The sequence below is a fragment of the Mastigoproctus giganteus genome, chromosome 13, assembly GCF_048544385.1.
Source record: "Mastigoproctus giganteus isolate SK-2022 chromosome 13, ASM4854438v1, whole genome shotgun sequence".
Taxonomy (NCBI): Eukaryota; Metazoa; Arthropoda; class Arachnida; order Uropygi; family Thelyphonidae; genus Mastigoproctus; species Mastigoproctus giganteus.
The window spans coordinates 5,376,638-5,397,607 of NC_143587.1; the positions used below are offsets into that span (position 1 = coordinate 5,376,638).

Below are 20,970 nucleotides of genomic sequence, written 5' to 3' on the forward strand. Positions count from 1 at the left end.
GGAAGTAAGCAAACCCTTAGCCATAATTATGAGAGCTTCCTTGGACTCAGGGGAGGTACCCATAGACTGGAAATGTGCAAATGTGACCCCAATTCACAAAGGAGGATCAAAGGCTGACACAAGTAATTATAGACCTGTGAGCTTAACTTCTGTTCCAGGAAAATTAATGGAGGCACTGGTTAAAGGAGCACTGCAGGATCATTTAGACAAGACTTCAGTTATAGCTCAGACACAGCATGGTTTTGTTAAGGGGAAGTCTTGCCTGACCAACTTGATTGGATACTATGATGCAGTCACAAAAGAACTGGATGCAGGGAATAACTTTGATATTATATACTTGGATCTTAGAAAGGCTTTTGATACTGTTGCACATGGAAGACTGCTACACAAATTGGAGCAGTGTGACATTGGAGGCAAATTGCTGCTATGGATAAAGGGGTGGTTGAGGGGGAGAAGACAGAGAGTGGTAATCAATGGACACTGCTCATCGTGGACTAATGTTATTAGTGGAGTCCCTCAGGGCTCAGTGTTGGGTCCATTATTGTTTTCTGTATTTATAAATGATATTGATGATGGTATATCAAGCTTAATGTCCAAGTTTGCAGATGATACAAAGGTTGGCAGGGTTGTCAAGGACACTACTGACACTATGCTGCTGCAACAGGATCTGGAAAGGTTGAGCAGATGGGCTGAGAGGTGGCAAATGAAGTTTAACATTGACAAATGTAAAGTACTACACATGGGAAACAGCAACCCCAGAGCAACGTATCAACTCTGTGGTACTACACTGACAGTGGTAGAGAATGAAAGGGACTTGGGGGTGGTTGTGCAGGCAGATATGAAGTTCTCTGAGCAGTGCAGACGGGCTGCAAGAGTAGCTCATGGAGTATTGTCAATGATATACAAGAATTTTTCCAGCAGGGATAAGGAGGTGATTATTCCCTACGGCAGCCTCCGTAGCCGAGTGGGCAGGAGCGAGAGTGCAGTAGCACACGCTCTTTGAGTAGACTGGGGTTCAAGCCCCTGACTGCTGAATAAGGTCAATCTGCCAACCCGCACTGGACCAGCGTGGCAGATTATGGTCCATTTCCCTCAGCATGAATTGTTGAGGAGGTTTCCATCCTGCAGTGGGTTGATGATGGCTGCACTTTACTTTTTATTCCATTGTATAAGGCAATGGTCAGGCCACACCTAGAGTACTGTATACAGGTCTGGAGGCCTCATTTCAAGAAGGATGTAGAGCTGCTGGAACGAGTACAGAGAAGGGCAACAAGATTAGTGAATGGAACAAAGGGGTGCTCTTACGAAGAAAGGCTTAAGTTTTGCAAATTACAGTGTCTGGAGACTAGGCACCAGCGAGGTGATCTGATAGAGGTGTATAAAGCCTTGAATGGTTTAAGCATGCTCAATGCTGATGGGATTCTTCCTCTAGCTCAGAAAAATCACCTGAGAGGGTATAAATTCAAATTGAGGAAAGACAGATGTAGGATAGACGTGCGGAAATTTGCCTTTAGCCAGCGGGTGGTTGGTTGGTGGAACAGACTCCCATCCCTTGTGGTGGAGGTTGATAGCCTAAATAAGTTTAAGGCTCAGCTGGACAGGTATTTTGAACGAACAGAGGGGTGAAGTGGAAGTGAGGTTTTTTTTTTTTTTTTTTTGGCTGATGCTGCATAAGCTTGCTTTCTTGCATCAAATGCCTCTACTAATGCTAATGCTAAAATGGCTTTCTGAAGGGCATAGAACATGGCTTTAAGCAAAAATCATGTTTAATTAACTTGGTAAGCTGTTTTGATAGAGAACAATTTCAACAAGTTTATTTGGATTTTAGCAAGGCATTTGACTCATGAGAGATTACTGTATTAGTTGGAACATGTTAGGATTACTGGAAAGATTCTAAGGATGACTGCAGAGTGGCTGCAAGGCAGAAGGTTGTGATTAATGGATATTCTTCATTTTCATGTAAAATTACTTCTGATTTTACTTGAATTGACTTTTTATATCCATATAAGAAGGAACAGAGAGTGTGATGCATTTGCAGATGATGTAAAGATTGGGAAAGTAATGATGTTCCAAGCAGTGCTCCTTCTGGATGACTTTAACAGGTTTTAAGAATGGTCAGAATAGTGGCAGCTATGTTTTACTTTAGCAAAATCAAGGTCTTCCACTTGGGGAATAATAACTAAAATTAATTTACCAGTATAAATAAAATAGTCGAGATAGAAATGGATCTGAGAGTTACAATATGGACAGATAAGAAGTTTTCTGAGCAGTGTAACATGGCCATGGAAGCCAGTGTCCTATTGATGAACAATATCCCTTAGAGAGTGGTCATAATCCCATTGTATAAGGAAATTGTAATACTGCATTTGAAATGCTCAAATATGGAGACCTCATCTGAGAAAAGATCCAGCTCTTTTTGAAAGGGTCCAAATACATATAACTTGCATAGTGAGATTGATTATGTGGGTTAAAGAGCTTGGCAACAAGACATCTTAGAGGGGACCTGATTGAAGTATATAAGGCTCTGAGAGGGTTTAGGAAAACGAATGAAGGTGAAATTTTCCTTCTTCCAGAAGCAGGGGCCATAAATTCAAATTATGAGGAAAAGGGACTGTAAGATGTTTTCTTTTAGCCAGCAAGTTGACTAATGGAACAAATTGCCTCTGCAGGTAGTCAAGGCTGATAGTTTGAAGGAATTCAAGAGTCAACTGGATAGTTGCCTATGTGAAGAGAGAGGGAAACAATTTTTATTTTCTTATTTTATTTTATTTTTTTTTGCCCTAGTGGTATTTAAAAAGTCTATTGATTGTTTTTTAACCTTTGCACTAATAATGAAAAAGTTTATAGATGGTAACATAGAACAAATGACAAAAAATTACTGTTTTAAAACTGTAACTTTATTATATTAACTGTATCTAATAAGTGCTGGCTTATTATTTTTTTACATGCTTGTTGTTCACATTTTCATTACAAATATCATACAGGTTTTTTTTTTTTAATGCTCTAGAATAATCTTCTGAGGGTTAGAAAGGTTACATCTTCATTGGAACTGCTGATAAAACTGCACCATAGTTAACAATGGGCCATGCATTTTTTGTGAAAGTGTATGGATTTAATAATGCAATGTGCACATTACAGTGACCACATACACTACCCCGGGACCATGGCTAGCCCTTGCTAACACCAAAACAAATACAATGGAGTACAAGAGATAGCTGAACATTTAAGACAGACATGATATACTTGTTAAAAAAAAGTAAAACATCCCTGTTTTATGTACTATGCAGAATATTATTTTTTTCTTTCTTCAACAAAACATTGAAGAAATGAAATGCATTCCATTTCTTTCCTACTTTCATAAGAGCCTGCACTAGTATAAGATAGAATTTTTATAACACAGAGTAAATGTGTTAGTTTTTAAAAATTTATCTAAAACAGTTTATATACTAAATTACTTTAAAATAATTTGGTGCAGATTTTCTAATCTTACTTGGCTACTTATAAATAATCACGATATATGAAGCAATTAGATGTTGTTAGAAGCCTGCACAATTTATAAGTCAAGAGTTAACTGCATGCTTCTACCATTTAAAGAGAAAAAACAAGGAACAAAAAAAAAAAGTATGAAGTTTGTAAACACACAAAAATTCCATATAAAATTATACAAATAATATACCCTGGCAAGCAGTACTTCTTTAGTAAATGCATTAAAATAAACAATGTTACAACAATTTTTCAAAACAGAATATTTAAATTTACAATAGCAACATACTAAATTCTACTTCCTTCCTCCAAATGCTGATAGGATAAACAAGAAAACATAAACAACATCAAGGTATAACTGTAGAGCAGCAAAGACATGCTCTTCTGGATTGAGCTGGTATTTCTTGCCCCCAATTAGCAGCTGGGTGTCAAAAGCAAGAAACTGTAAGAAAAAAAATTCTATAATTAATAATACATAATCAGAAATTGCAAATAAATATTTATATTTTTTTATGAAAACCCGAAACACAAAAGCTATTAGAAACCATAGTATTTAGTACTGTGAGTAGATGAATGAGGATATCTGTTGACACTAGACTTGAATTTGTGTAGGTTGTAATTTTCAGGAAAATGTGCATGAAGGGAGGTTTGTTCCAGAAAATGGAAGTTGAAGGGATAAATGAGGAAGAAGAAAAGTTGATTCTGTGAGTTTGAACTTGGACAGTAAGTGGATGTCAACTGGTTGTGGCATGCTTTGGATTGGTTTTTTTTTGGGGTGGGGGAGAGAGAGAGAGAGAGAGAGAGAAATTATAGAAGCCAAATCAAAAGAACAGTGCTGCCTATGTAAGTATCTATACAAAAAGCATGCAGCAGAAACAGAACATTCAGAGAAAGACAGTGGAGAGACTTTGTAAGAGATGGATCATCAACAAACCAAACTGCCCTCTTTTGAATGGAGGCTAGAAGCCTGAGAGGTTATAATAATAATAAACAATAATTGTGTGCACATTTGCCTTTCATAGCAAAAGTCAGCAGGCTACATAACAATATTATGAGATGCCTGCTGATTTAGCAACATTATCAATTGCATTATTAACCCTTTCAAAAGTGAGTTCCTATATGTGTAGCATCCCTGTGTTGAATTTCTTTATGAAACAGTGAAGTTTTAAAAAAAATGAAGATTTTGAACATAAATGAATAAATATTAATTTATTCTTATTTTAACTTGAAAGCCCAACATTAGAGTACAATTATTGCCAAAAATATAAAAAAATAAATTTGTTACTTTATTTTTTTTCTTTTTGAAGTAATAATATACTTGACTTCTATTTAGGTATAAGTTAATTCACTTTTATCAAGTTCTGGATTTGAATTATGGAGAATTTCTTCAATTTCTTTTTTTATTTGGTTTTATATGCTAACACCAAATAAAAATAGCTGACAGGTGTGTCCTCTTCCATTGTCAAAGCTATTTTTGCACTGCTATAGCTTAAAACCTGTAACTTAAAAGCTGTAACAAAGACAAGGGATGATAGAGGAAAATTTCAAGTTAATTCTTTCATAAACAAATATTATTTGAAATGCATCTGAATTTAAATAATATAGCTCTATGTACATACCAGGGAAAAATGTAAGCTAAAATACTATTAAAACTGCTATTTAAGATGCATGACCATTACTGGTTAATTTGGAAGATTCCACAGCATATCATCAACTAATTTGGTAATAATATACAGTTCTTAAAGTAACAGAAGAGATTTTTTTTTATCATGTATCATGTCTGCACAAGTATGTATTCATAAAATAATTGGAACATGTGTTGGGTATCACCACAAACTGCTAATCATGTTTTGATGAACAGTTCAAGACCAGTGTAGAAAACATTCAGTGATCAAGGCCATACTTATAAACAGGTCCACAAGGTGCTAGCTGAAGTGGGAGCAGTTCAATTTAAATCAAAAATACCCAGAACTATAAAGGGCTGAAGTGATTTTGTATCTTTTTTCAGCCTGGTCCGTGCTTGTTGACAGGAGAGACTACTTCTACAGGGATGGAGTACACTTAAATAGAAAGGGTGCAAGAATATTTGCTAATGCCATTGAGGCAGTGTTAGGTGGGTCGGAAAACTGCTAGCTTGGGGGGGGATACATAGACTAAAAGGTTAACAGTGGCTACAGGCAGAGGCAAAAGTGATTCTTACACTGCTTGTATTAGAAGGAGCAGCAGCCTGGAAAGCAGGGCAATGGAGATTTCCAGGACTGCTGGGAGTCATAGTGGAAAAAGTAAACACATCGGCTGTGTTAGGTAACTAAGAGTAGAAACAGGTGCATGTATACTTGCATGTACACCAATGCTAGGAGTATAGTTAATAAATATGATGAGCTTGAAGTGCAAGTCAAGACATCAAATGGAGGTACTGTTGGGATATCAGAGAAGTGGTGTCACACAGACATAAGCAGTGCAGAATTGGAATTTGGGGAGTAAAATGTGCACAGAAGGATACACAGTACAAGAAGGGAGGAGGGGTTATGCTGTTAGTTAAGAGAAACAAAATCTAAGGAAGTGCATCCAACTGATGTTGGTGGACAATGCAATGTTGAGTCTGATTAGTGTAACATAAGCACTGGGAAAGGAAAAATTAGAGTAGGTGTGTGTTATAGGCCTAATGAATGTGATGAGCATAATGAGCAATTGTGCAGAGAAATTGACTGGGGCAGTAATTTAGAATACCTCATAATGGGGGATTTTAACTTTCCAGATATTGACTGGAACTTGTGGATTGGTCATTTGCACACTAGCAAGATTTTTGTGGATTTATTGGATGACTGTTTTCTACAGCAACATGTTCGAGTGGCAACCAGAGGGAGTAATACTCTTGATCTGATTATCAGCAATAATTATTCGTGCATTAAGGGGTCTCACACTGTTTTTAAATTCTAAATGAGAAGCCTTCATGGATGTAAGATGAACTAATGAGGCTCGTGGCAGAGAAGAAAAATGTATGGGATACATATAAAGTATCAGATGACACAGAAGCCTATGGCAGATATAAACTAGTCTGTAATCTAGTAGTAGTAGTAGTGGCATGTGATGCAAGAAAGCAAATGTATGAGCTTATGCAGCATCAGCCAAAAAAAAAAAAAAAAAAAAAAAATCACACCATTCCCTCCAAATGCCTGTCCAGTTCCTCCTTAAATTTATTCAACCTATCAACTTCCACAACGACAGATGGAAGTTTGTTCCAGCAATTAACCATCCGCTGGCTAAAGGCAAATTTCCACACATCTATTCTACATCTGTCTTTTCTTAATTTGAATTTATGCCCCCCTTAGATTCGTAATCTGAACAAGTGGAAGGATCCCATCAGAATTCAGCGTGCTCAACCCATTCAAGGCCTTATATACCTCAATCAGATCACCGCGCAGGTGCCTAGTCTCCAGCCACTGCAATTTGCAAAAGGGCAACAAGATGCTCGCCAGAGATCTATGTACGGCTGACAAGGTTGTGTCTCAGATCAGCATACGCAATGCACTCGAATAGTACATGCCACCAGTTCTCTTTGGCTCCGCAATGGCAGAGATCTGTTGGGTGGAGACCCAGATGGTGTAATTTTTCATTCATGGATCCGTGCCCGGTAATTAGGTCTGGAGGCCTCATTCCTAAAATGAGGCCTCCAGACCTGTACGCAGTACTCAAGGCATGGCCAGACCATTGCCTTATACAGAGGGACAATCACCTCCTTTTCCCTGCTAGCAAAATTCCTATATATCATTGACAAAACCCCATGACCTGCCCTGGCAGCCTGCCTGCATTGCTCAGAAAACTTCATATCTGCCTGCACAATTACTCCCAGGTCTTTTTCATTTTCTACCACCTTAAGTGTAGTACCACACAGTTGGTACGTTTCTCTGGGGTTACTTCTACCCATATGTAGTACTAAGTTATAAAGGTTAGGCAGGCAAAGGCAGATTACAAGTAATCCTTGGCAAAGGATGCAAAGAAAAACAGCAAAGAGTTCTTTACTTATGTAAACTCTAGAAGGAAAGGGATGAATCAGATTGTACCACTTAACATAGATGGGTTGACTATTGATGATCATGCTCAGGTAGCTGATAAACTAAATGAGTATTTTGCATCTACATTCACACACGAGAGTTATTCAATGAGGGGAGTGCCAGAAGTTTATCAAACTCTAACAGAGAGATAAGTGGTTTGTAATAACTGAGAGCAAAGTGGAGGAGAAATTGTTGAAGTTAAACATAAAAAAGGCACCTGGGGTGGATGGGGTCTATCCAGTTATATTAAAGGAGGCAGCAAAGGAAGTAAGCAAACCCTTAGCCATTATGAGAGCTTCCTTGGACTGGAGATGTGCAAATGTATCACTAATCATAAAGGGATTTCAAAAGGTGACACAGGTAACTATAGACCTGTTAGTTTAACTTGTGTTCTGGGGAAAATAATAGAATCACTGGTTAAAGAAGTATTTCAGGATAGTCTAGACAAGACTGCAGTAATAGTTAAGACAGCATAGGTTTGTTAAAGGGAGATCCTGTCTGACCAATTTGATTGGATACTATGATGTGGTCACAAAGGAAATGAATGCCAAAAATAATTTTGATATCATATACTTGTTTTTAGAAAAGCTTTTGATACTGTTACACATGGAAGACTGCTGTACAAATTGGAGAGGTATGGCATTAAGGGTAAGTTGCTACAATGGATAAAGGGATGGTTGAGTGGGAGACGACAGAGAGTGGTAATCAATGGACACTCCTCTTCGTGTACAAATGTTATTAGTGGAGTTCCCCAGGGTTCGGTGTTGGGCCATTGTTGTTTGTATATTTATCAATGATATTGATGAAGGTATATTAGTTTTAATGTCCAAGTTTGCAGATGATACAAAGGTTGGGAGGGTTGTTAACGACAGTAAAGACAGTATGCTACTCCAACTGGATCTAGATAAGTTCAGCAAATGGGCTGAGAAGTGGAACTGAAGTTTAACATTGACAAATCCAAAGTACTGCATATGGGTAGCAATAACCGAAGAGAAATGTACCAATTGTGTGGTACTACACTCAAGGAAATGGAAAGTGAAAAAGACCTGGGGGTAATTGTGCAGTCAAATATGAAGTTCGCTGAGCAGTGCAGACAGTCTGCCAGGGCAGGTCATGGGGTCTTGTCAATGATATATAGGAATTTTTCTAGCATGGACAGGGAGATGATTATCCCATTATAGAAGGCAATGGCCAGGCCACACCTAGAGTACTGTGTACAGGGGTCTGGAGGCCTCATTTTAGGACGGATGTAGAGTTGCCAGAACAAGTACAAAGAAAGACAACAAGATTGGTGAGGGGAACAAAGCGGTGCTCTTACCAAGAAAGGCTAAATTCTACAAATTGCAGTGCTTGGAGAGTAGGCAGCTGCAAGGTGATCTGATTGAGGTGTATAATGCCTTGAATGGGTTGAGCAAGCTGAATGCTGATGGGATTCTTCCTCTTGCTCAGATTAAGAACCTAAGGGGGCACAGATTCAAATTGAGGAAAGACAGTTGTAGAACAGATGTGTGGAAATTTGCCTTTAACCAGTGGGTAGTTGATAGGTGGAACACTTCCATCTTTTGTTGTTGAAGTTGATAGCCTAAATAAATTTAAGGCTGAGCTGGACAGGCATTTGGAACGAATGGAGGGGTGAAATGGGAGGGTTTTTTTTTTTTTTTTTTTTTTTTGCTTTTTTGCATCGTATGTCTCTACTAATGCAAATCTACATTCACAGATTAGGAATTCTTTAGTGAAGGGGAGACCAGAAGTTTATCAAACTCTAATGAAGAGCTAAATGACTTTGTAATAACTGAAAGGAAAGTGGAGAATTTGTTGAAGATGGACATAAAAAAAGGCACCAGGGGTGAATGAAATCTATCCAATTATATTAAGGGAGACAGCAAAGGAGGTAAGCAAGCCCCTAGCCATAATTATGACTAGGGGCTTGACCTAGCCATATTTTTTGCCTTTACTGCTTTACTGCTACTGGTTTGTGGGTAGGTTCCTATGGATTGGAGATGTGCGAATGTATCTTCAATTTGTAAAGTGGGATCAAAAGACAACATGAATAAGAATAATTATAGACCTGTTAGCTTAACATCTGTTCCAGGAATCACTGGTTAAATAAGTAAGGCAGGAACAACTGGACAGGCAGGCAATTATGCTGCAATCACAGTATGGATTTGTTAAAGGGCAGTCTTGTCTAACCAATCTAATAGGTTACTATGATGCAGCAACCGAAGTACTGGATGCAAAAAATAATTTTGATATCATATACTTTTAAATTTATCGTTAATCACCCTTTTCTGCAGGGTGATTAACGATACTTATCAGGTGAGTTACTGCAACAAGATCTAGAAATATTAGGTCGATGTGCTGAGAAATGGCAATTGAAGTTTAACACTGATGAATTCAAGGTACTCCATACGTGTAGCAGTAACCCCATAGTAACTTATCGATTGTGTGTATTACACTCAGGGTAGTGGAGAATGAAAAAGACCTGAGGGCAATTGTGCAATCAGACATGAAATTCTCTGAGCAGTGCAGAAATGCTGCTAGGACAGCTCCTGGGGTTTTGTCAATGATATACAGAAACTTTGCTAGCAGGGATAAAGAGCTGATTATCCCTTTGTATAAAGCCATGGTTAGGTCACATCTTGAGTACTGTATAGAGGTCTGGAGGTCTCACTTTAGGAGGATGTAGATCTGCTGGAACAAGTACAGAGAAGGGCAACCAGACTGGTGAAGGAACAAAAGGGTGCTCTTAACTAGAAAGGCTTCAGTTCTGCAAATTGCATCATTTCAAGGCTAGACACCTGCAGGGAAATCTGATTGAGGTGTTTAAAGCCTTGAATGGATTGAGCAAGCTGAATGTTAATGGTATTCTTCCACTTGCTGAGACAACACGAGGGGGTATAAATTGAAGTTAGGAAGGATGGTTGCAGGGTAGACAGGCAGAAATTTTCCTTCAGCCAGCAGGTGCTTGATTGCTGAAACAGGTTTCCATCTGTTGCTGTGGAAATGGATGGGGTGAATAAATTCAAGGAAAACTAAACAAATCATCCTCAGATGTTACGGATGGGTGGACTGTGTAGGTTTTTTTTTTTTTTTTTTTTGGCTGATGCTATATAAGCTTGCTTTTTTTTTGCATCTTTTGCCTTTACTGCTAATACTATGCCATGGAGCTCATTTTATTCCTCAGGCCTGAAAGAGTAAGTGTAGCTCTGTCTGTGGTGCAAATTATTTTGTCTGAATACAATAAAAGATGCAAAACTGAAAAGGAGATGTCTTTCCCCACCTGCTTACTTTTAATGAGGTTGGGAAAGTAAAAGTCGGTCAAAATAAAATGATATTCCTATTATGTTAGCATTTCATGATTTTATTAGTACTTAGTGAAATGAGGATGAAGTCTCATCCTTTTTTTTTTTTTTTTGATAGCCAGTAGTAATCAGCCATTTTTCAGTCAGTAGAAGTTAAACTCCCGCTACTGGCTAAAAAAATTCCACATATACACAGTACAATGCACTGGCTCGAATAACACAAGTATATAACCTTTATGTATACTAAGAATTTATTTTAAAAAAATATATCTACTTACTACCATGAAACCAAGTGCTCCTAATGCTGCATATACAGTATTAACAATCTATAAAGAAAATATTAAAGATAACTAATTGAACTGTAATCAAAATTTCAAACTGAACAAAAGAATAAAATATCTAATTATTAATATGGGAGGAAAAGCAATTTCTAAAAATGAGATCAATTTAAGAAACATACATTCCTACATTCAGTTTCTGTATTGAGGATGCTTTTATCTCTGCAGTGAGAAAGAGGCCAACTTTTAGCCCTGAAGACTTGGGCTAATATAATGTTAGAAATTGTTAGTATCACTTTGTACAAAGATTACCATAAAGATGGATCAAACTCAAACTCAGTTGTCAAACTCAGGATGCTGTTGTAACAGCATCCTGAGTTTTAAGACTCAATGATATCTTCTCAGACAAAGGCAGGGGGGCTGCTCTATTAGCAAATACAGCAACCTGTGAATGCATCAAGTTCAAGAGAGCAGCCAAACTAGCATACAGAATTAAAAATTTCCAAGGTATGCACAAGGTTATATGCACCTTTAATCCCTAATACTGGGCCACATTTATCCCATAAAGCAAAGTAGTAAAGGTTATCAGAATGATGCAACTATCCTCTTCAGAAATTGTTCTGTAAACTCTCCTGACTTAATGGATCATTTCTAAAGTGTTGCATTAGCCTTGTTAAAGAAAACTGAATTAGAAATAAATGTTCCAAGGAAATTACAATGCTAAGCAGTAGACATTTTTAATTTAGATATAATGTACATACTAGTAGAATTTGAAACATTAAATATAATTATAAACTTTCTGAATGCTGCCCTTGCAGACTTCACGGGAACTGCAATTTTTCTGGAAATATTTTCAACCATTTTAATAGTAGACTGATATTTTGCTCCATTATACTATCAAAGCAGTCATCTGCTACACAAGTTAAACAAGGCAGTGTGTAGCTGATTAATGCCCCGATCTGGCATTCATGCTCGTTTTAAAGGTGTTTCAAACACCAACAAAGTCAATTCTGCAAAGGTTTCTTTAAATCAGAAAATCCTAGTTTTGTTACACTAGAATGTTATCACATGTTACATAAAGAATACCTCTAGTATAAAACAACCCAAAGTCTTCAATGTTGGGATGAGGCATTCTACTAAGTAGCATTCTCTAAGAACTCCCAGAGAAAAAAAATTAAGTGTGAGTTTTAGAATTCTCCGAACTTGCACTTAATGCACTTAATTATCAGGTCGGTGCATGTGTAGTACATTATTTGAGTCAAGAACAAGGGGGAAAGCACCTTCCACACAAAGTTTAGCATTTAAAGGTGTTGAAATTGTCAACTTCAACTGAGCTATGCAAATCTTGTGCAATTTATCATCAATAGCGGAGACATAACTATCACTGCTGATGCCTAGACCTGAAAAATCAGGTTGATGTAACCTCCCTCTGTAGGTTTTTCTTTCTAAATATTCTTGATTTTTAATGGAACATTTTTCAACTGTTATTTCATCCTTGTTAGTTCATCTTGCAAAAGTTATACTTTAAAATATTCAAACAGAATACTACAATAAATGACTGATATGGCATCAAATCCCCTTTGAAACTAAAATACTTTTGAAAGTACATTTCACTTGAGAAATCTTAGGTTGTTTCTGCCAGGCCACAGGTTACTTGTGATTACATATTTCATTTGAGAAATCTAATGATTTCTCAGATGAAATGTACTCTCAAAACCCCACAACTAACTTATAACACAAATAAAGTTCCTAAAATTAAATGTACTCTCAACATATACTAGTGAATCTGGAAGTTCCACTTACCATGTGCAGATACTGAAGTTGAGGGGTACAGAGTAAAATTCTTGGTTTACATTCAAAACATTGCATTTAAGTTTGTATTAATTTACTAAGTCACACTGTGTTTATTTCCTATATCCTTTTTAAATTAAACATTTTTCCCCTTTACTATGTATTATTTATACAAGGTCATCAAAAAAGGTGTCCATGATTTCCCTTTTAATTATTTTCAGAAATATTTGATCAATTGCTGTGATCGCAGCAGCAAGCAGTGTGGTAACTCGCTAAGTTTTATTTGGCACCTCAACAATGACCTTGGCTACGCCATAAGCGTGCGCAGAATGACTCCTATGCGCACCGCCTCAGTCAATGTCAGCAAGATGGCGATCATGCAACAGAAAGTGCTGGATTTAAATCCGTCATAACAGTGCAACATCAATACCGACGTACTTACAGACAAGATGCACCAACAGACAAGACTATAATACGTTAGTTTAAAGGAAACTGGCAGTGGCAATCTTACTGACACTTAACGAGGCAGTGCACGTAGGAGTCATTCTGTGCACACTCACAGCGCAGCCAAGGTCATTGTTGAGGTGTCAAATAAAACTTAGTGAGTTACCACGCTGTTTGCTGTTACAATCATAGCAATCGATCAAGTTTTCCAAAGATAATTAAAAGGGAAATCACGGACACCTTTTTTGATGACCCTGTATATGCAGGTAATCCTAGTATAACAAGTTAGTTAGGTTCCTCTAAAATGTTGCATTCTGAAAAACCGTTATACGGGACTAAGAAAAAGTACAGAAAGGGAGGTTACATTCCAAAAGCTAACAAAAATACACTATTTTGTTAACAAAATGTTAACAAAACTAACAAAAATATACAATTCTAGATTTCATGTATCTTCTACTCGCGTTAAAAAATCAGTAATCTGGGTTTGTTTGCTTTTGCTTGATAAAATCTTTGTGAATTTCATATGGAATTAAGCATTTTTTGAAGCTCCCTTTTAAACTTTGGGCTCCTTTCATTCAAGGATCTGCATTCAAAAAATAAGATTCAAATTGTTCGGCTAACTTTATGCCTTCCCGTATGCTTTTTAGTGTAAAATTTGGAAGTTTAGAATTTTCATCTCTGCTATCATCCTCTGAATTGATTTGGTTTTACCTCCAATGCCAACTTCAGCAATCATACCTTTTTTTTTTTTTTAGGAGACTAAGGCCTTGTTACTCCATGTATATTGTCTATCAATTGCTTGTCCTGAAGCCAATTTTCTGTTTTGCTGGATGATAAACCCAAGATTCCAGGAGAAAAAAACCATGTTACCCTTGCTTGAGCCCAACTAACTCAGCCACATTGTGAAAAAGACCCATAAAAATTCCTCTCATCATTGACAGGATTCGAACTTGGGTCTTTTCCACCCGGTGTGGGGAGGAGGGTGATTCTACCAACTGTGCTACCCACAAGCACTTAAGTATTCATATCATCAAAACCTTCGCCTCCTACCGACGTAGCAAGTTGTACTATCGCACCAATTCCATTTTCTGCGTTCGACCATATTTCCTGAATGAACTGACTCTGTCCACAGATTTTTCCAAATGCATTTAACGTTGACAGTTTTACTTCTTTCAGCAACAAAGCTATGGATCGGATACAGTCCACAATTGAGAAATGTTTCCATGCCTCCATTACTTCAATAGATTTGGAATCAATGTATTCCAAAATCCATTGTATTGATTTTCTGAAGTAATGAGTTTTAAAGAAGTATAATGCCTTAATCTAATGGCTGAATAAAAGAAGTTGTATTAACCTAGTAGAACTGTGGTGGTAGGAACAAAACTTCAATGTTTTGATGACTAAAAATCTTTTGGATGGCTTTGTGTGCTATCCAATAGTAATAAAACTTTGAAATCTGAGACGGTATTTAAATTCTATACGGTGGGACCAATTGATGATGTTACCAACAGCAAATTCAAAATGGGAAGCATTCAAAGAATTTATCTTGGAAGCTACTAGGCTTTACATACCAACTAAGAAATATTGTTCAAGGTTTAGGCCTAAATGGATGTCAGATGAACTAATGAGACAGGGGCAGAGAAAAAAAATGCATGGGATACATATAAATTAATGGGTGACATGGAAGCCTATGATAGATATAAGCTGGTCTAACCAAGTCACAAAGGAGATTAGGAAGCCAAAGGATGCAAAGAAAAACAACAAAGAGTTCTTTACCTATGTAAACTCTAAAAGGAAAGGGATGAATCAGATTGGTCCACTGGATATTGATGGTTCAACTGTTGATGATCCTGCTCAGGTGGCTAACAAACTTAACGAGAGGAGTTATTCAGGAAGGGGAATGCCAGAGGTGAAGTAAACTCTGGCAGTGAGCTAGATGATTTTGTAATAACTGAGAGGAAAATGGAGGAGAAATTGTTGAGGATAAACATAAAAAAGGCACCTGGAGTGGATGGGATCTATCCAGTTATATTAAAGGAGGCAGCAAAGGAAGTAAGCAAACCCTTAGCCATAATTATGAGAGCTTCTTTTGACTCGGGGGGAGGTACCCATAGACTGGAGATGTGAAAATGTGACCCCAATTCACAAAGGAGGATCAAAGGCTGACACAAGTAATTATAGACCTGTGAGTTTAACTTCAGTTCCAGAAAAATTAATAGAGGCACTGGTTAAAGAAGCACTGCAGGATCATCTAAACAAGACTTCAGTTATAGCACGGACACAGCATGGATTTGTTAAGGGAAATTCTTGCTTGACCAATTTGATTGGATACTATGATATGATCACAAAGGAACTGGATGCAGGGAATAACTTTGATATCATATATTTGGATCTTAGAAAGGCTTCTGATACTGTTGCACAGGGAAGACTGCTGCACAAATTGGAGCGGTGTGGCATTGGAGGCAAATTGCTGCTATGGATAAAGGGATAGTTGAGTGGGAGAAGACAGAGTGGTAATCAATGGACACTGCTCATCTTGGATTAATGTTATTAGAGGAATCCCTCAGGCTTCAGTATTGGGTCCATTGTTGTTTTCTGTATTTATAAATGATATTGATGATGGTATATCAAGCTTAATGTCCAAGTACGCAGACGATACGAAAGTTGGCAGGGTTGTTAAGGACACTAATGACAGTACGCTGTTGCAACAGGATCTAGAAAAGTTGAGCAGATGGGCTGAGAGGTGGCAAATGAAGTTTAACATTGACAAATGTAAAGACATATGAGAAGCAGCAACCCCAGAGTGATGTATCAACTCTGTGGTACTACACTGACAGTGGTACAAAACGAAAAGAACCTGGGGGTAATTGTGCAGGCAGATATGAAGTTTTTTGAGCAGTACAGACTGTCTGCAAGAGTAGCTCATAGTGTCTTGTCAATTATATACAGGAATTTTTTTTGCAGGGATAGGAGGTGATTATTGCCTTATATAAGGCAATGGTCAGGCCACACCTTGAGTACTGTATACAGGTCTGGAGGCCTATTTTAAGAAGGATGTAGAGTTGTTGGAATGAGTACAGAGAAGGGCAACAAGATTAGTGAATGGAACAAAGGCTCTTACGAAGAAAGGCTTAAATTTTGCAAATTACAGTGTCTGAGACTAGGCACCTGCAAGATGATCTGAATGAGGTGTATAAAGCTTTGAATGGTTTGAGCATGCTCAATGCTGATGGAATTCTTCCTCTTGCTCAGAATAATCATTTGAAAGGGTATAAATTCAAATTGAGGAAAGACAAATGTAGGATAGATGTGTGGAAGTTTGCCTTTAGCCAGCAGGTGGTTGGTTGGTGGAACAGACTTCCATCCTTTGTTGTGGAAGTTGATAGCCTAAATAAATTTAAGGCTGATCTGGACAGGTACTTGGAATGAACGGAGGGGTGAAATGGGAGCGTGTTTTTTTTTTTTTTTTTTTTTTTAGCTGATGCTGCATAAGCTTGCTTTCTTGCATCATATGCCTCTGCTAATGCTAAATCAATATTTTAGCACAAGTTCAACAGCACAGAATGTAACACTGGGATTTGACAACAAAATAAAATACAGGTATTTCTCAATATTTTTTTTTGACTAGCGAATGAACAGCAGAGGCTCAAAAAGAGTGGAAAAGTTGAAAAATTACATCCAACATAATAGCAAAGTTTCTCCGGCACAAAAGTTGAAAAATACCATTATGCAAGATTTACTGAAATTCTCTAACCATGTTAGAGCAAAACCCTGTTATATAAGTGCCATGTTGTGTGAGGATTTTAACAATTTATCAATCATGTTAGCGTGAAACTGTGTTGTACAGGCAACCCCAGTATTGTGTTATACTGGGGTTGCCTGTATATAACTTTACAATGTATTTTTTTAGAGTTCCACATTTCAAAATTCTTTCATCTTTAATTTTTCTAGTCAAAAGATAGGCACTATTAGTTTAATGCCTTTGGTATTTCCAAAACAATGTTATTCTAGTAATTTTTTTTGACGCTAAAGATGTGTTTAAATGTAGAGCAGAAACACAAGCTGCAAAATTGATTAAAAATATAGAACTTTATACTAAACATACTTTTATAATTTTTTTTTAAAAAAGTACCAACAAACTACTAACAGCAAAAAGGTTAGTTTAAATTATGTGTTTTAGACTTTACATGAAAAAAAAGAAAAAAATTAAACAAATAAAAACAACCTATATATATAACCATATTCTCAGAATTAATGGATGATAAATATTTATCTTTTTCATTATAAACTACCATGAACTTCTTACAACTCAAGCAGTATGTTACCCTACAATTACTGCTGCCTAAACATAAACCCTTGCACTTACTAATGTAATACCCCAACTGCCAGTTTTCAGGCAATCTAAATTATTTAGAGCTTTAAAGTATACGATAGCATATGATATCCAAGTATATAATATCAAAATTATTTTTGGCATTCAGTTCCACTGTGACCACAATCATAATATTCAATCAAATTGGTCAGACAAGACCTTTAACAAACCCATGCTGTGTCTTAATTATTACTACAGTCATGTCTAGATGATCCTGCAATGCTTCTTGAACCAGTGATTCCATTATTTTCCCTGGAACACAAGTTAAACTAACAGGTCTGTAGTTACTTATGTGACCTTTTGAACCCCCATTTGTGAATTGGTGATACATTTGCACACCTCCAGTCCACGCGGACCTCCCTGGAGTCCAAGGAAGCTCTCATAATTATAGCTAAGGGTTTGCTTACTTAATATAACTGGATAGATCCCGTCCATCCCAGGTGCCTTCCTTATGTTTAACTTCAACAATTTCTCCTCCACTTTGCTCTCATTTATTTCAAAATCACTTAGCTCCCTGTTAGAGTTTGATAAACTTCAGGCACTCTCCTCATTGAATAACTCCTCGTGTGAATGTAGATGCAAAATACTCATTCAGTTTATCAGCTACCTGAACATGATCATCAATAGTCAACCCATATATGTTAAGTGGTCCAATCCGTTTCATCCCTTTCCTTCTAGAGTTTACATAAGTAAAGAACTCTTTGCATCTTTTGCTAAAGATTTCTCCTAATCTGCCTTCACCTGCCTAACCTCCTTTGTGACTTGATTGCAGACTATTTTATAGTCTTCTTGTCACCTGATACTTTATGTGCATCTCATACATTTTTCTTCTCTGCCCCGAGTCTCATTAATTAATCTGACATCCATTTAGGCCTAAACCACGAACAATTTTTAGTTGGAATGAAAAGTCTAGTAGCCTCCAAAATTAAGTCCCTGAAGGCTCAATGTTGAATTCCCATTTAGAATTCAACATTGGTAACATTATCAACTGATCCCACTATACAGAATTTTAAAACTGTCTGAGATCCCTGTAATCACCTTTACAAAAGCAAAAGCCCTTCCCTTTAGCCTTGATGGTAGTTACATCTTTAAGTAATTCCAACATCAATACATTGTGATCACTGTCAACCCAGTGGTTCCTTTATCTGCAAATTCTTAATGCATGAACAATCACTACTGATAATCAGATCAAGAGTATTACTCCCTCTGATTGCCTCTCGAACAGGTTGCTGTAGAAAACAGTCATCCAGTTAATCCACAAAAGTCCTGCTAGTGTGTGTGACCAACCCACAAGTTCCAGTCAATATCTGGAAAGTTAAAATCCCCCATTATAAGACATTCTGATTTACTGGCCCACTCTATTTCTCTGCACAACTGCTCATTATACTCATCAGATTCATTATAACACACCGCTCACTTTTCCTTTCCCAGTGTTTATGTCACACTAAACAGACTAAACATTGCATTGTCTACCAACATCAATTGGATGCACTTCCTTGGATTTTATGTGTTTCTTAACTAACAGCATAACCCCTCTTCTCTTCCTGTCTTGTTTATCCTTTCTGTACATATGGTACTCCCCAAATTCGAATTCTGCACTGCTTATATCTGTGTGGCACCACGTCTCTGATATCCCAACAATATCTGCCTTTGATGTCTTGACTAGCACTTCAAAGCTCATCAAATTTATTAACTACACTCCTAGTATTGGTGTACATGCAAGTATACATGCACCTGTTTCTACTCTTAGTTACCTAACACAGCCCATGTATGTACTTTTTTCACTATGACTCTCAACAGGCCTGGAAATCTCCATTACCTTGCTTTCCAGGCTGCTGTTCATTCTAATAGAAACAGTGCAAGAATCACTTTTGCCTCTGTCTGCGGCCATTGTTAAACTATTAGTCTGTGTATCCCCCCCCCCCAAGCTAGCCGTTTTCTGACCTACCTAGCACTGCCTCGATAGCATTGGCAAATATTCTTGCACCCTTTCTATTTCAGTGTACCCCATCCCCGTAGAAGCAGTCTCTCCTGTCAACAAGCAGACCAGGCTGAAAAAAAGTTCTACTCCTTGGGCCTTGCACAATCTCTCCAGGGCCGAATCAATCGACAAGGCTCTCATCATATACTCCCTCCCATTTCTATCCATTGTGTCTGGATAGAATTGCAGAAACTTTCACATTCAACCCTAACTCGTGACTTTTTTTTCAGCATTGTCTTGTACTTGTTAAGTAATTCTGCCGGTCTCCTACTCTTAATATCATTAGTGCCAATGTGTACAACAATATCACCCTTTGCGCCCTTAAAAGATGATATCTTCTCTACAATGTCATCAACTTTGGTCCCTGGCAGACATACCCTGGTCCTGTTCCACCTATCCTTCTTGCATAGTATATTCCTCATCTTCATGAGAATAGAGTCACCAACAATAACTAGTTCCTTTGAGACCAGTGCATTCTGCCTTGGAGATTGCCTCCGTTTTGCCTGATGCATGCACAGGAGTGAGCTGTGCCATTGAGCTGGGCAGCCGAGAGCTTGATGGGGCCCTCATATTAATTTCTTCGAGGGAATTTACCCTACAACTCAAGCTCTCATAGACGCCCATCAGAATGGAGAGTTGGTGCCTAATTTCTCGACACTCTAGACACCTAGCATACACAAATCCATACTCCTTGGCTATAGCATGTCCTGTTTTAGGAAGGTTGGCAAACATTTCACATTTTCCACATTTTTTGAAACTGATGCGTTGGAGAATCGCCCCCTTCGTTTCTGCTCGAGTCACAGCACTCTCACCAGACTGTGATCTTTGCTTCGCAGCTCTAGTCTGGGTCATGATTTCTGTTTAAATACAATTTAATTAACAATGAAATTTAATAAGATTAATAATATTTCTGATTAATTGATAATACTATAATAAGCTAACAGATTCCTAATACAGTGCTTCATATTAAGCTATCTAGTTTTACTTTATAACTTTCACTATCAGTTCGATATATATATATACACGTTTTGCTATTTCTTATCGACTACAATATGGCAGCTAGTTCAACAATATTTGCGCCAACACCGGGAATCGTAACTTCCAAAAATCGCTGGTTAAATTCAAAATAAGAAGCTAACAAATGCTACTAAACCTATTTAATATCTCTGTAAAACACAATGTACTATGTTAATTAACGAAGAATACGGTAAAAATTAAAAATACTTATCCCTTTACAGCAGCCAAAAATCCATCGACTGTTCTT

General features: G+C 37.4%; 1 protein-coding gene across 2 annotated transcripts in view; it reads right to left on the reverse strand.

The window, feature by feature from the left end:
* Window positions 1–3,660: 3,660 nt before the first annotated feature.
* Window positions 3,661–20,970, reverse strand: part of LOC150075736 (protein lifeguard 2-like) — a 165,622-nt gene continuing 148,312 nt past the window's right edge. For both annotated transcript variants that reach the window (XM_090387424.1, XM_090387425.1), the window contains exons 11-12: window positions 11,119–11,166; window positions 3,661–3,925 (exon numbers count right to left, since the gene is read on the reverse strand). In XM_090387424.1, coding sequence (XP_090243550.1) covers window positions 3,779–3,925; window positions 11,119–11,166 — 195 coding nt within the window. In that variant the 3' untranslated portion in view covers window positions 3,661–3,778. The remainder of the gene's footprint in view (window positions 3,926–11,118; window positions 11,167–20,970) is intronic.